At 50.1% G+C, this 15469-nt stretch overlaps 1 protein-coding gene across 6 annotated transcripts in view; it reads left to right on the forward strand.

Annotated features, from left to right (window-relative positions):
• ARNT2 (aryl hydrocarbon receptor nuclear translocator 2) overlaps positions 1 to 15469 on the forward strand; it is a 190135-nt gene that overhangs the window by 47207 nt on the left and 127459 nt on the right. For all 6 annotated transcript variants that reach the window (XM_047795780.1, XM_047795783.1, XM_047795782.1 and 3 more), the window contains one exon: positions 5230 to 5277. In XM_047795780.1, coding sequence (XP_047651736.1) covers positions 5230 to 5277 — 48 coding nt within the window. The remainder of the gene's footprint in view (positions 1 to 5229; positions 5278 to 15469) is intronic.

The following is a 15469-nucleotide window of genomic DNA, read 5'->3' on the forward strand; positions in this document are numbered from 1 at the left end:
TACAGGGCCGTCTCCATAGTCCTTTTTGTTTTGTTTGTTTGTTTATTTGTTTGCTTTTTAGGGCCACACCTGCAGCATATGGAAGTTCCCAGGCTGGGGGTCAAATCGGAGCTGCAGCTGCCAGCCTCCACCACAGCCACAGCAACGCCAGATCCTCAACCCACTGAGCGAGGCCAGGGATGGAACCCGCATCCATCGTCATGGATACCAGTCGGGTTCATGGAGCCGTAACAGAAACTCGCTCCATAGTAATGTTTACATCTGATATTTTTACATGTTTTGCTGGAATTCTGTGATGGAGGCCACCGCCGTTCTAGAACAGCCACAACGGTGCTAACATGCTTCTGACCACAGCCCATACACTGAGCACCAAGGAGACCCTGATGATGGACAGTGCATTCAGCAAAAAACAGGCCACCCCAAGGCAGAGCCCCTGCTCCTGCACAGGGCATGTCTGTGCACACGCCCTGGTCACCGCCTCGCTGCTTTTCTTCCTCTCCGCGAGCAAATGTGGGGCGCAGTTGGAGACACATGGAGGGAGAGGAGGAGAGACAAAGTGGGGGTGGAGGGAGAGGGGAAACAGGAGGAGGCACACACCTTCCACCCCCCACCCCCCCAGTCCCTGCCTAGGTCCTCCCACTCTGACCTGGTTATTTTGGCGGAGGGAACGTGTCCCAGCTTCCCAGGATAACCACCCAGGCCGCCCCAGTGTCTCCGAGCCGAGTAGAACTGACCCCTCGTGGGGTTTGGATCCCCGGCCACATGCCTGGCCCGATGCCCTGGATCCTCTGGGCTGAATGTTCTTTCCACTCCCCGGACAGCCTTCCCCAGTTGGCGTCTTAGCCAGCTGCGTGCTCTGCTAGCAGTGGGGACACAAGGTGAAGGTTCAGAAGTTTCAGATTCTTTGAAAAGTGATTCCACATGTGTGAGAGAAAAGAGCAGAAGCAAGTCACCTGGACTGCATCTTTGTCGAGAATGCCCTTATCTCAGGGAGGGAATGGGGGGGGGGCATCCACAGGGCCCATGGGTGCCTTTTTTTCCCTTTTTTTTTTGCCTTTTTAGGGCCGAACCCACAGCATATGGAGGTTCCAAGGCTAGGGGTCGAATCAGACCTGCAGCTGCCAGCCTACACCACAGCCACAGCAACACCAGTTCCGAGCTGCATCTGCGACCTACATCACAGCTCATGGCAGCGCTGGATCTGTAACCCACTGAGTGAGGCCAGGGATTGGACCTGCGTCCTCATGGATGCTAGTCGGGTTCATTAACCGCTGAGCCATGAAGGGAACTCGCACATGGGTGCTTTTACAGTGACTGGGAAGTGGCTGTGATTAGATTAGACAGTGGCTGTGCCCCAGAGCCATCCCTTAAGGAGGGAGGAGGGAGGCTGTGGTACCTGGATATACCAGCACCTTCCCACTGCCTTGGAATCAAATGCTGGGCTTCTCAAATATCATTCTTGAGGCAGACGGTTTCCAAAGTGTGCACAGCCAGCAGACTGGTATCGCCCTCCAGTGTAACCCCACGGCTGCTGGACTGTGGTTAAATACAGTTCACAGCACATAAGCAGGTATTCGGCTAGGTTTGCATTTATGCCGTGATGTCGCTATAGCCCCAGCCGCCTGGTCCAGGCTCTGAAGAAAGGACATTTGCTGGCACCCATGTCACTTCCCTTTTTGTCAGCAGATATTATGAGCTGGCCCGGGGTCACTCCCTTGCTGCTGCTCTAGAGCCAGCCTCACTGGCACGGCCTCACATCCTTTCTCATGAGAACACAAGTGAATCGCTTGGTGACTCATCGTTTGATGATGCATCATTATTATTATGACACAATCACTGTAGGGCAGATTCACATCCCTCACTCTTAACCGGGGCAGGCTCCGAAGTGACTTGCACAGCTTTTTATTCATGTAAATTGACGGGCAAAACGCACTTCAAACCACCGTTGGAGGACTCTTTTGTTATCCACTTATTGTACCGAATTCTTTAAGGTGAATACAATGGGACTTAAAAGTCATATTTTGATTTTTCCTTTTTATTATCCAGATGTTTCAGTGTAGTTGAGACACAGAAAAGACATAAAATAAGAGATGATTTACTCAGAGGTTTTATAGCAGAAGAAATAAACATAGCTATTGCGGTCATGTTCACAGCGGCGCATTTGCCGTGGTGGCAGAAGACCCGGAGGCAGCCTTTTGCAAGCACTCCTCCAAAAGCTCCTTTGTCCTCAGAAGTTGATTTTCTCTGTGTGGCCTGTGAGCAGTGAGCCTGCTTTGGGGGTCAAGTGAGTGACCCTGAGGATTTGAATGGGGGGGGGGCATCCACAGGGCCCATGGGTGTCTCTTATGTCCTGACTTCTCTCCTGAGTCCATCTCCATGTCACACTTTTCAGAAGGACGAGATGTGACTGCAGCTTCTGCACAGCCGGGAAGGCACAGTTTTGTGGTCCCTAATTTTTCACAGACAAATCCTGCTACGTTTTCCACAGCCCCTAGAAAACTCTGGCTCCAGAGCCCAGCCATCCTCTCTTATACCTTCTGCTCAGGTGGGCTGACCTGGTCCCAGCTGGGACCAGTTGCCCTGTGGCTCACCTCCCCATCTGCCTGCTGCATGAGGACCGGGCACAGACCTGAGCTGTCCTTACGGAAACCACGGGGACCAACTATCTGTGTAGTTGGCCCGGGACTTTCCCAGGTTTAACACTGAGGTCCTGTACCTCACGAATCCCTCAGTCGGGGAAAATCAGGACGGTTGGTCACCCTAAATGCCCCAAAGATCATGCAGGCTGAGGAGGAATCGCTGACTAATAAATGGCGTCTCGCAGGAGCCAGATTATCACACTCATATCAATTTGAGCTGAAAGGCATTTTAAAGATAACTGTACATCTCACACCCACTTGAGGTTTTGCTCAAGGCTTGCATAAATCCATTGGAATTTTGAAAATGCGATTTCTTTTTCTTCACATGCAACTGTTGACAGCCCAGGGTATTATTAAGCCTCGTGTCCACAGCAGAGTCGCTCTTACCCATGATGAACACTGGGTGGCAGTGTGGTTCTGCGGCTCCGCAAAGGCCCAGTGCTCCCCGAGCAGATGCTTTGGTGCTTATCTCCCAGGTGTCATTTTCAGGAAAGGTGAGGCAGTGGCTTAGTAACTAAGCAGAAAACTGATGACTTGACTTCATTTAGAAATTCATGTGTTCAGCCCACATCTTCCCACAACACAGACAATTGTGCAGCTGCTGTCTGGTGCCTGGTCGCCCTGTCTGTATTGTAGGAGGTGCATGGTTGTCTCCCAGTAATGGGCGGATGGTCTTTTAACTCTATTTTCCCTTTCTTGTCACTTTTCTTCCCTGCCTCCCCTTCTCTTTGTGCAGAGGTATTTTTGTTATCCTTGTGACCATCTCTCTCAGTTATCTAACTCCATTTGTTCTTTCATTCCCAGCAGCTAGTTCGAGCCCCCATGGAAATCAGGGATCCCAAACTGGCAGTGAATTTCATCAGGTCCTCCCCCACAGACTGATGCCCAGATGAGAACTCTGGCCACACTGCACATAAAACACTTTTAAAAGGATAGCATTTTAAAGAAGAAAGTGTTCTTCTGCCCTGTGTAATACCAGTCCCTAGGTCCCCCATGTTACTCCAAAGCCTAGAGAATATGCTGTATCTTATTAGGGGCTTCTCACAGGTGCTTATGCAGGAACGGTTCTTCCTGTACAGTGTGCGTGGCCTTTCCTGGTGGCCTGGGTGCCCTGTGCCTTCCCCTTGTCACCCATTAGCCAGTGGGGTCCCACCCTTAGAGCTGAGGATGGGGAGCACCCTCCCTATGGAGCCGACAGCCCGGGCATGGGTAGCTCTGGCCCTTGAGCACACCTGCCATTCTTGTGCTGGGGGTTCTGAGAAGGGACTTCTCCACCCTGGCTGCCAGGCAGGCTGGCCTCTCTTCTGCTCAGAGTTCGTGGGAACAGCGCCCCCTCTGTCCATCAGTCGCACGAAGAACAAGATTGGGAACGCCTTGGCTGTGAGACCCGCACTCCCCCTCAATGTCCAGGACAGCCCGGACATCTGTCCTGTTTCTCATTTTGTTCCCAAAGACTCTGGGGACACTTTATCCTAATTAAGTACCCGGTCTGCTCCAGAGTCCCCAAGGGTAAAATTAGTTGACCTTAGCGAGGACTGGGTTTCTGAGAAGGAGAGGCTGGGATATCAGTTAAACAAATATCTACTAAGACTTTTTGTTTTATGTTTATTTTGAGGGGCCCGGTAAGGTAAGCATCTGAGTCTTTCTTTGGTGAGTTTCAATAAGCAGACAGCCACATTGAGCCGCTTAGGCTTCGAACAGCTGTTTTCCCCTCCCACACCCATATACTCGGACCTGGAGTTTATAAGATGATGGCCTGAAATGCCTTTATCACTTGGACTCAACAAGACCAGCCAAATCCTTACATGGGCCACCAGTAGTGTGTCTTCTTTCCCTCATGATCCCTTTATTGTCCTTAAAACGTTCTGGTTTTGACACACACACACACCCCCCCTCCCCGAGCTTTGCTAGGTAATGTAGGAAGGAAGTCTCGGGGTAGAATAAATGAACTGGAGGGGAGCAGATATCCCCAAAGATGATGGGAGATCAGGGGTGTTGACTTTTCCAGCACAGCCTAAGCAACCCATTGGCGGCCCGTGTAGGGTTCTCGAGGGGTCGAGTTGACATTTCTGCACTTCGGCAAAAGTCCCCAACCACATACATAAAGGCACTCGTCTTTTTTTTTTTGTCTTTTTGCCATTTCTTGGGCCGCTCCCACGGCATATGGAGGTTCCCAGGCTAGGGGTCTAATCGGAGCTGTAGCTGTCAGCCTACACCACAGCCACAGCAACGTGGGATCTGAGCCGTGTCTGCGACCTACACCACAGCTCATGGCAACGCCAGATCCTTAACCCACTGAGCAAGGCCAGGGATCGAACCCGCACCCTCATGGTTCCTAGTCGGATTCGTTAACCACTGTGCCACGATGGAACTCCCATAAAGGCATTCGTATTGAAGACCTTTCATGTCATCTTTCTTGTCCCGAAGCTGTCCAGGGACTGTGCAGAGACACTGTGTTTCTGCAGCGCCAGGCGTGGGGACGGTGGGACAGCAGTCTGACGGGATAAAGCCCGCTCTGTGCCAGCGGCTCGTGTTACCAGTTAAATGTTCTACCTGACGTGAATGCTCACTGGTGACCTTGACTTTTCAGAATGGACTTTGATGATGAAGATGGCGAAGGTCCCAGCAAATTTTCAAGGTGAGTTTGTGTTCCTTAGACCTAAACCAATAGCCAGCTATCACCTTACTGGGATATAGAGAGATCGAAATGCCTTTTGTCATTGAAAAACAGCTGTTGCCTGGAGTGGGACTCCCTTCCCTGTCCCTCATTCTTTGTCAGTATTTGGCCCAGAGACAGGGAACTGGTAGTGTACTTGCTATATCCCAGCCTAGATGATCAAGAGTTAAGTAACAAGGTATTAACTCTGCTGGCTTTCTGCATGAAACACGGACTGCCAACTTTAATGGATTCCTTTGTTTTAAATGACAGACCTAGATTTCAAGTTCAGAAAAACAATCAGGATAAAGCTTCTTCTCCTACCACGGAAAATAAGGAGAAATATAAGAAACCTGGGTGGTCCTGTTCTGGATGTAGGTTAGAAAACTGGACCTTGAGTTCTTTAGAGCTGTATCACTTTCTGGCCACATGACAGCATCTCTAAGTAGGCTCTGTGGGCTGTCCGAGGTACAGACCGCCTCACAGAAGGATGCTGGACCATGGATGTTGCTGGTGGTAGAGTATTACGTACTTGAAGGATAAGGCAGGTCCAGCTGCATGGCTCTTTTTGTTTTGTTTGAAGTTAGGGTAGGAAGTTTGGCCATGTCGAGAGAACAGCAAAGATCATTCCATCAGTCTTAGCAAGATTCCCATCCGTACTCAATTTCCTTATGGAAGGGCCTGGCTTGACATTCCTCCCCAGCACCAAAGCCTTGCTAAGTCTTGGTTGTTGATGGATTTGAAAACCTACCCTAGGTGACGGGTCCCTTTCTCTGCATGTGCAGTGCACCTTTTGGATCGTCAGCCTCAGTTATTTTATCAAAGTTTTTAGAGGAACGATGTGCATCTTGAGCCCTGGATGAGCAAACTGGATCCCCCCAGTTTGCTCATCCCCAGGGCAGTTGTTTTGGGTGGGCTTCTTTTTACCCATGTTGTGGGTGTGAATCATGCACCCTCTCCCCAAATCCAAGAGGAACATGCATCTTGTCCCTCTTCCTGGGCTTCCCAGAGCCTCCAAGTCCATAGGAAGTCTGGTCATTTGATACACTTTCCTCTCAGGGAACTTTGCCGCTCAGCCTCCCGCTTCAGCTCGGGCAAGACAGAGAGGAGGGGGAGCACGCTTTGATCTCTAACGACCCTGGAGCTGCCAACCAAAACAAGACACGCGTTTCAACAGCAAAGGCGTGTATTGTTTTTCCCTTGGTGCAGGCAGAGCCCCTCCTTGCATGTCCACCCATCTCTTGGGATAAGTTTTAATAGCAGGGGGTACTTTGTTCCTAAAAGGGAGCTAGCCTCGGGACTTTGGGCACACATCTCCCCATCCTAGTTTGCTCTTGCCTTACACAGCCTCTCTTTTATAAGGAAACAATGACTTCTAATTTCTCTGGGTCAGAATTCCCCTTGAGATAGCATTCTGTGCTGTCGTGACCTCAGGAAATGATGGTTCCTGGGTCTCAGAAGAGGAGGAGGAAGAGAGAGATGAGAAATGACATTTGTTTGACATGGACGATCAGCGTCAGTGATGAAATAACAGTGCAGGGATACAGAGAGCGCATTGTCTTGGGCCCCATCAGTAAAAAGCAGAAACCTTAGACGCTGTGCACCTGTCTCCTGAGCCCATCAGTGAGGCAGGTTTTCAAACCTAGGCTTCTGTGAACCACATCCTTTCCCCCATGTGTTAAAAATCAGAGGAAGAGATGGGATGTGCTTCCAACATACGCTGGTCCTTGTGGAGCTGAGTCCTTGGGAGCCTGGGGCCACTGCAGTCTGTGCTGGTAGAAGAGCTGATGGCCCTGGCAGCCTGTGGGTGTATCCGGGCTGCTCCTGGCCGGAGAGATGACTGAGTCCACCCACCCCCACTTTGCTGGCTGCTCTGGCTGCTGCCCAGAGGAGGGTTGGACGGGCTGCTCCATCCAGGCTGTCTCCTTCCAGGGGTGGGCATGACGCTGTTTCCTGCTCCCCTACTTAACAGTCAGCCAAGGGAGCGCTTGGAGGGAGGCCCTGGAAGGGAGGGTGGCTGAGATGCAGGCATCTCACCAGTGGCGTTGGCTGTCTCAGAATCCGGCCAGGGTGCTCTGCCGTGATTCTGTCCCCTGATGTTTGTGCAGCCAGCTTTCCCAGCTTTTGGTGAGAGCAGTCCCAAGTTCAAAGGCCTGATCTATCCTCAGATGTCACATCTCAGTTCTGTATGGTCACCGTCACACAGGTAAATCATAGCCAGTTTGGCTAGGTTCCTGCCTTAGCACAGCTGGTCTCAGGGAGAACAAAGGGGCAGATATGAAGCTACCCACTGCCTCCTGATTGCACACATGCACACGCACATGCGTGTTTCCAGCTACTGCACACAGGCACACCCACAGACAAGCACACATATTCCTGGGTCCCAGGGCTAGAAGTGCTCTGAGGGCCGCTTCACCACATCCTGGAGGCTCCAGCCTCCCCCACACGCAGTTCATGCCCCGCTGGGAGCAGAGATGCAGGATGTGGCTCTGCTGACTAGCTGGTTCCCTCCTCCCACACAAAGGGACCGACGACTGGGTGGGCAGAAGCCAGACTTTAGGGGGTGAGGATTTGGATGAGGAATTGAGGACCAGTGGGGACAGATCACTGAGCAATTTGGATGTAGATAAAAAGAGGGCATTCGGGATTGCAGGGTGGGAGGGAGTCCCTTTTAAGGGAAGAATGAGTATATCTAGAGATCTGGAAGGTTCTGGAGTGAGGATGAGGAGAGAGGGATCCAGGAGAGTGGGGAAGGGGACGGAAAGACCAAGGGCCTCAAGAGGACCTCCCCTGCTCAGAGGCAGAAGTGGGGGAGTGCAGGTGCAGCTGGGTGTGCCGTCGCTGCCGGTCAGCGGGGAGTTGAGGGTTCATTCTGCTGGCAGATCCTGTCTGGTTAAGCAGGGTGTGGGGCTGGGTGTTTTGGGGACAGAGGCTTAATGGTGTGCCTGACAGACGTTTGGGATGACTGGGTTGAAAGGATGCACAGGCTGTATCCCCCAAACACTAAGACACGGTCTTGGCGTGCAGCTTTGTTCCAGCAGTGCCCAGGCGAATGGAGATGGGAGAATACAGAAGGCGCATGCGCCTAGGGCTGGGGGCTCAGCAGGTGCAGTCGGGGGACGGGTGGTGGGGGTGAGGGGTTGATGTCGAGGAGAGGGCCTTAGAAGATGTCAAGCTCTGCAAAGTCCAACATCCATTCATGATCAAGACCCTCGCCAAAGTGGGTATAGAGGGAACATTCCTGAATATAATCAAAGCCATTTATGATAAACCCACAGCAAATATAATACTCAATGGGGAAAAACTGAAAGCCTTCTCACTCAAATCCGGAACAAGACAGGGATGCCCACTCTCACCACTGCTCTTCAACATAGTTTTGGAAGTCCTAGCCACAGCAATTAGACAAACAAAAGAAATAAAAGGCATCCATATAGGAAGAGAAGAGATAAAACTGTCACTGTATGCAGATGACATGATACTATACATAGAAAACCCTAAGGACTCAACCCCAAAACTACTTGAACTGATTAATAAATTCAGCAAAGTAGCAGGATATAAGATTAACATTCAGAAGTCAGTTGCATTTCTGTATACCAGCAATGAAACATTAGAAAAGGAATACAAAAATACGATACCTTTTAAAATTGCACCTCACAAAATCAAATACCTCGGAATACACCTGACCAAGGAGGTAAAGTACCTATATGCCGAGAACTATAAAACTTTAATCAAAGAAATCAAAGAAGATGTAAAGAAATGGAAAGATATCCCATGTCCCTGGGTTGGGAAAATCAATATTGTAAAAATGGCCATACTACCCAAAGCAATCTACAGATTCAATGCAATCCCTATCAAATTACCCAGGACATTTTTCACAGAAGTAGAACAAACAATCCAAACATTTATATGGAACCACAAAAGACCCAGAATCGCCAAAGCAATCCTGAGAAACAAAAACCAAGCAGGAGGCATAACTCTCCCAGACTTCAAGAAATACTACAAAGCCACAGTCATCAAAACAGTGTGGTACTGGTATCAAAACAGACAGACAGACCAAGGGAACAGAATAGAGAATCCGGAAATAAACCCTGACACCTATGGTCAATTCATCTTTGACAAGGGAGGCAAGAACATCAAATGGGAAAAAGAAAGTCTCTTCAGCAAGCATTGCTGGGAAACCTGGACAGCTGCATGCAAAGCAATGAAACTAGAACACACCCTCACACCATGCACAAAAATAAACTCCAAATGGCTGAAAGACTTAAATATACAACAGGACACCATCAAACTCCTAGAAGAAAACATAGGCAAAACACTCTCTGACATCAACATCATGAATATTTTCTCAGGTCGGTCTCCCAAAGCAATAGAAATTAGAGCAAAAATAAACCCATGGGAACTCATCAAACTGAAAAGCTTTTGCACAGCAAAGGAAACCCAAAAGAAAACAAAAAGACAACTTACAGAATGGGAGAAAATAGTTTCAAATGATGCAACCGACAAGGGCTTAATCTCTAGAATATATAAACAACTTATACAATCCAACAGCAAAAAAGCCAACCAATCAATGGAAAAATGGGCAAAAGACCTGAATAGACATTTCTCCAAGGAAGATATACAGATGGCCAACAAACACATGAAAAAATGCTCAGCATCACTGATTATAAGAGAAATGCAAATCAAAACTACCATGAGATATCACCTCACACCAGTCAAAATGGCCATCATTAATAAATCCACAAATAGCAAGTGCTGGAGGGGCTGTGGAGAAAAGGGAACCCTCCTGCACTGTTGGTGGGAATGGAAACTGGTACAGCCACTATGGAGAACAGTTTGGAGATATTTTAGAAATCTATACACAGAACTTCCATATGACCCCACAATCCCACTCTTGGGCATCTATCCGGACAAAACTCTCCTTAAAAGAGACACATGCACCCGCATGTTCATTGCAGCACTATTCACAATAGCCAGGACATGGAAACAACCCAAATGTCCATCAACAGATGATTGGATTCAGAAGAGGTGGTATATATACACAATGGACTACTACTCAGCCATAAAAAAGAATGACATAATGCCACTTGCAGCAACATGGATGGAACTAGAGAATCTCATACTGAGTGAAACGAGCCAGAAAGACAAAGACAAATACCATATGATATCACTTATAACTGGAATCTAATATCCAGCACAAATGAACATCTCCTCAGAAAAGAAAATCATGGACTTGGAGAAGAGACTTGTGGCTGCCTGATGGGAGGGGGAGGGAGTGGGAGGGATCGGGAGCTTGGGCTTATCAGACACAATTTAGAATAGATTTACAAGGAGATCCTGCTGAATAACATTGAGAACTTTGTCTAGATACTCATGTTGCAACAGAAGAAAGGGTGGGGGAAAAATGTAATTGTAATGTATACATGTAAGAATAACCTGACCCCCTTGCTGTACAGTGGGAAAATAAAAAAAATTATTAAAAAAAAAAAGAAGATGTCAAGCTCTAGGTCCAGCTGCAGAGGGAAGAAAGTGAGACCAGGAGCCAGGAAGGAGTGAGAGTTGATGACAGGGGAGAAAATGAAGGGAAACTACATACTAATACAGCGGGTGCAGCCCACAATTGTGGGCTGCAGGGCTGCAGTTTCTTTTTTTTTTTTTCCATTACAGAACACTAGATTAATGAGCATCCTAGACCATTATCTACTCTTACTTTTTCCTTTGTTTCCTGTCATTTATTTTTTTAATTACTCAATGAATTTTATTACATTTATAGTGGTACCATCATCACAACCCAGTTTTACAGCATTTCCATCCCAAACCCTCAGCGCCTCCCCTCACCTCCCAACCTATCTCCCTTGGAAACCGTAAGTTTTTCAAAGTCTGTGAGTCAGTATCTGTTCTGCAAAGAAGTTCATTGTGTCCTTTTTTTAGATTCCACATGTCAGTGATAGCATTTGATGTTGGTGTATCACTGTCTGACTTCACTTAGGATGATAATTTCTAGGTCCATCCACATTGCTGCAAATGCCGTTATTTCTTTCCTTTTCATGGCTGAGTAATATTCCATTGTGTATATGTACCATATCTTCTTTATCTACTCCTCTGTTAATGGACATTTAGGTTGTTTCCATGTCTTGGCTATTGTATATAGTGCTGCAATGAACACTGGAGTATGTGTATCTTGGAGTCATGGTTTTCTCTGGATAGATGCAGGAGTTGGATTGCTGGATCAAACGGTAATTCTATATTTAGTTTTCTGAGGAATCTCCATACTGTTTTCCACAGTGGTTGCACCAATTTACATTCTGTGGGCTGCAGTTTCAATCGGAGCCTAACATTTGTACATCCCTTCCTCCCCTGGCCAGCCTCCTTGGAATTCCCCCTTGGGTGTCCCAACTTCCCTCCCCGGCACACCTGTAAGCCTCCGCCCCCTACAGGCCAGCAGGGGAATGTTCTGATTTTGTGGGAAATCTGAGGGAGCTGAAGACGCAGAGGTTGCGTTGCGTTCAGTGTTCAGACCGTGGGGGATCGCTGCTCTGGGAGAGGTTGGCCGAGGCTTGGCGGGGAGGGGATGGCTGCTAGAGAAGGGGTGCAGGGACAGGCAGGCTGCCCACCTGGTGCTGAGTCTGCTGAGCGGGATAGTGCTGGTCCTGCTGTCTGCCAGCATCAAGGAGCCTGGATTTTCATGGAGAGAGATGTGTGAGCGTCAGAGGAGGAGACATTTTTGCCAAAGAGCACAGAGAAGCCAGGGTTTGGAGCCGTTTTTCTTGCTAGGCTGGACCTGAAGAGGCAGCGGGGCTCCACCTCATGCTTCTGGGAACTCCAGTTATCAGTGCATGGTGGCAAGCTCTCCACCACTGGGAAAAGTGATTACACACCAGAAAGTGTTCCCTGGAAGGTGGCACTGGGGCCGGACCCGCCTTCCAGGGAGGCTGGAGTGAGCACCCCTTGAGCTGGTCCCTGCTCTGCCTACCCTGGTCTCCCAGGAGGTGACGCCCATTCTTCCCAGCAGATCCTGCTTCCCCACACTCAAAACCCTTTCATTATGCTGAGCTGTTCGAGGTTCTTCCTACTTTAATGGCCACCTGCTTGATCATCTGGTAAGTTCGAGGATTTCTCCCTGTGCCTGCAGCTGAGCTCAGTGGCATCTTGAATACTGTTTCACAAGTAGGACAGCTGACATACCAGAGCTGTCATCAATAGTCCACATTACACACCACGTGCTGCATGTGACCTTACATATATGTCCATTCACCTGTGTGTGTATGTGCATAATGTTCATGAAAACATAAGAAACATGAAAAACAAATATTTTAAGTGTTAGATTTGTAACTTAAGATCAAGGGAGTATTTACTCCCAAACCTTTAATTTTTTGTCACAGCATGCTATCAACCTGATTTTTACCGTGTTCACACTCATTCTGCATCCTCTCTCAGAAGACTCAGGAGGTCTTGCAAGGAGATCTCATACCTGTTACTGTGAATTCAGCCACAGTGCATGGGGGTTGTCTGCGAACCTGGAGTCGAAAGTTTGTCGATGGTTTTGTTGTTGTTGTTGTTGTTGTTGTTTGTCTTTTTGCCTTTTCTAAGGCCGCTCCTGCGGCATATGGAGGTTCCCAGGCTAGGGGTCGAATTGGAGCTGTAGCCACTGGCCTACGCCACAGCCACAGCAACGTGGGATCCGAGCCGCGTCTGCAACCTACACCACAGCTCACAGCAACGCCGGATCCTTAACCCACTGAGCAAGGGCAGGGACCGAACCCCCAACCTCATGGTTCCTAGTCGGATTCATTAACCATTGCGCCACAATGCGAACTCCGGTCAGTAGGTTTTTTAGCCTTATCTTTGAACCTTCCTTCACCTTTCACCTTTCATTCTTCAAGGACCAGCTGACCCTCCCGAGGTCCCATCCATCATCTGTAGGACTCTTACCTATTTCTCTAGGGACAACAGGTCACACCTGATTGCATCAGTCCTGAAGAAGTCTGTATATTTTTCAGGGTTTCACCAGTGACCCTCTAACCTAATCTAAACATGAAGATATCCGTGATAGCAAAGTCTCTGGCTCAGTCATCTCTTTGTAGACATTTTTGGTTGTCATGTCATTGACTTGTGATTTCGAGGCCCCCTCTTTCCTTGGTCAGCAACCCCAGCCCGTTCTGTTTTTCTCCTGCAGAATTAACCATGATTTGAAATGACAGTACCCAGTAACACCAGGACTTTGTGGAGGAGGGGAGGAAATTGTTTCTGGGGTCATCAGTCGTTCTGAGCAGTGTCTCTCTGCAAGCTGCCAGGCCTTTCCTTTCTGCATAGAGCCCTAGGTAGTGGTACCCGCCAGTCTCGCTGGGCATTCCGGCTCTGACTTCAGGACCTGTTAACACCCTGCTGAGGAGCCTAGTAAGTCCTGGTAAGTCAGTTCCTCTCGGAGCCCCAGGGTCCTCTTCCATAAAAGGGCATTGCCAGCACCAGTGCAGTGATGGCTGAGAGAGTACTTGGGAGCTGGGAGCTGTGCAGACGTGGAGGAGGTGGTCCTGCTGGGGACAGGGATCATCAGAGGCTGGTCTGGCTCCCTCCTGGGGCTTTCCCGGACCCCATCTCCCGTGTTTGGCTTGAGTCTTATCTTCAGCCTAAACACATGGGTACCTTGCAGCTGCTTTGCAGAAAGCCACGCCCTGGATGGCTTCTGGGACCGGGGCGCCTCCCTCCTTCCCAAGGAGGAGCATCCTTTGTTTCTTCTGCGGAGGCCTCGGAAACTGGGGAAATCGCCTCCGTGGGTCCCCTCTGCAGGGCCTGTGGCCAGCCTCATTGCGGGGCTGCACAAAATGCACTCCTTAGGCATTTGCAGCCCTCACAGTGCCCTGCCCTGCTGCCCAGGAAGGGCTGGCCAGGACAGGAAGGGTGTTCCCTGAAAGCCTGCAAGATACAGTCTCCTTCCTGGTGTCAGGGAGGAGGGGCTGGGACCTGCCTGAGGGTGACCCTTTCAGAGGCTGCTGCCAGCCAGGAAGGAAGGCTGCCCCCACGCCTGCAAGAACCCCTCCTTGGGCAGGTTGCCCAGCCCAACCCCGGAGGCCAGATGGTCTGTGCCTCTGCAAAGGGCCTCTTCCCATGGTCTGCACCCCCTGCTGGGGAGCCAGACCCTTCTTTGGTCTGAGATGTGTCCCCCACCTTTACTGAATGTGACCTGTGCTGCTGCTTGGCCGTGTGTGTATCCAAGTGGACGGGAGGGGCATTTGCTTGTTTGGGGTCCGTTGTTGGTCTGCGGAGCAGTGTGCTTGTCAGGAGGTGGCCGTGGAAGCTGAGTTGACATCGAGGAACGTGGCCCTGTCCCCACCTGGAGCAGCACCGCTCTGCCAACGGTCCTGTGTCACCTGTGGAGCAACTAAGCTGCCAGTGAAGGGAGGGCTCTGTGTCCGCACTGGCTTTTCAGGGTTGGAACCTGGCGGTGTGAGTGACCGGGCAGAGAGGGAGCTGGTGGTGTCCCTGATGGGGTGTGTGTCAGCCTGCCAGCACCGCCGGGGCTGACAGCTAGTGACGTGGGGCAGCTGGAGGCCTTGAGTTTACCACACTCCTCCTCTCTGCCCAGCTGCCCTGGGGCGTGCAGGGTCTCGGGCCCTCGGGTTCCTGGAGACATCGCAGGACTTCTATCGGGTCTCAGCTTAAACGGCACTTTCTCAGGGCACTCTCCGTGTCACACACACTCACGACACCTGCACCTCACCCTGTAGATGCGCAGGAATGGTGTCCTCACCTCTCACTCTGTTGCCCCTGCTGTGAGTGTCCCGTCCACCTGTGACCAGCACCCAGACTCCTCGGCACCCCGGGTGTCTTGGGCCTGCGGTGACCGGGAGACGCCATCCCACCCCATCAGTCTGCCTGTGTGGGGCTGCTGTTCCCTTCCCACCGGAGATGGGGGACCACTGCCATTGCAGAGTTGAAGGGGATCTTTGTTGAGATTTCTCAAAACTCTCCTTTTTTGGACTTAATCAGGATGACCTTGTGCCTTGCTGCTCTGATTACCCTTAGGAGGTCCCTTTTAGGAGCTGAGTTGGAGGAAAAACCCAAGGCCAAGTGCAGCTACAGCTCCTCCTTCTGGCTCTTGGTTTCCGCAGCCATGTCCCCGGGGCCAGGCTGTGGGCCCTCTTGATCCAGCAGAACTGTCATAACTGACGCTGTGCCC

Source organism: Phacochoerus africanus, chromosome 9, assembly GCF_016906955.1.
Source record: "Phacochoerus africanus isolate WHEZ1 chromosome 9, ROS_Pafr_v1, whole genome shotgun sequence".
Classification (NCBI taxonomy): domain Eukaryota; kingdom Metazoa; phylum Chordata; class Mammalia; order Artiodactyla; family Suidae; genus Phacochoerus; species Phacochoerus africanus.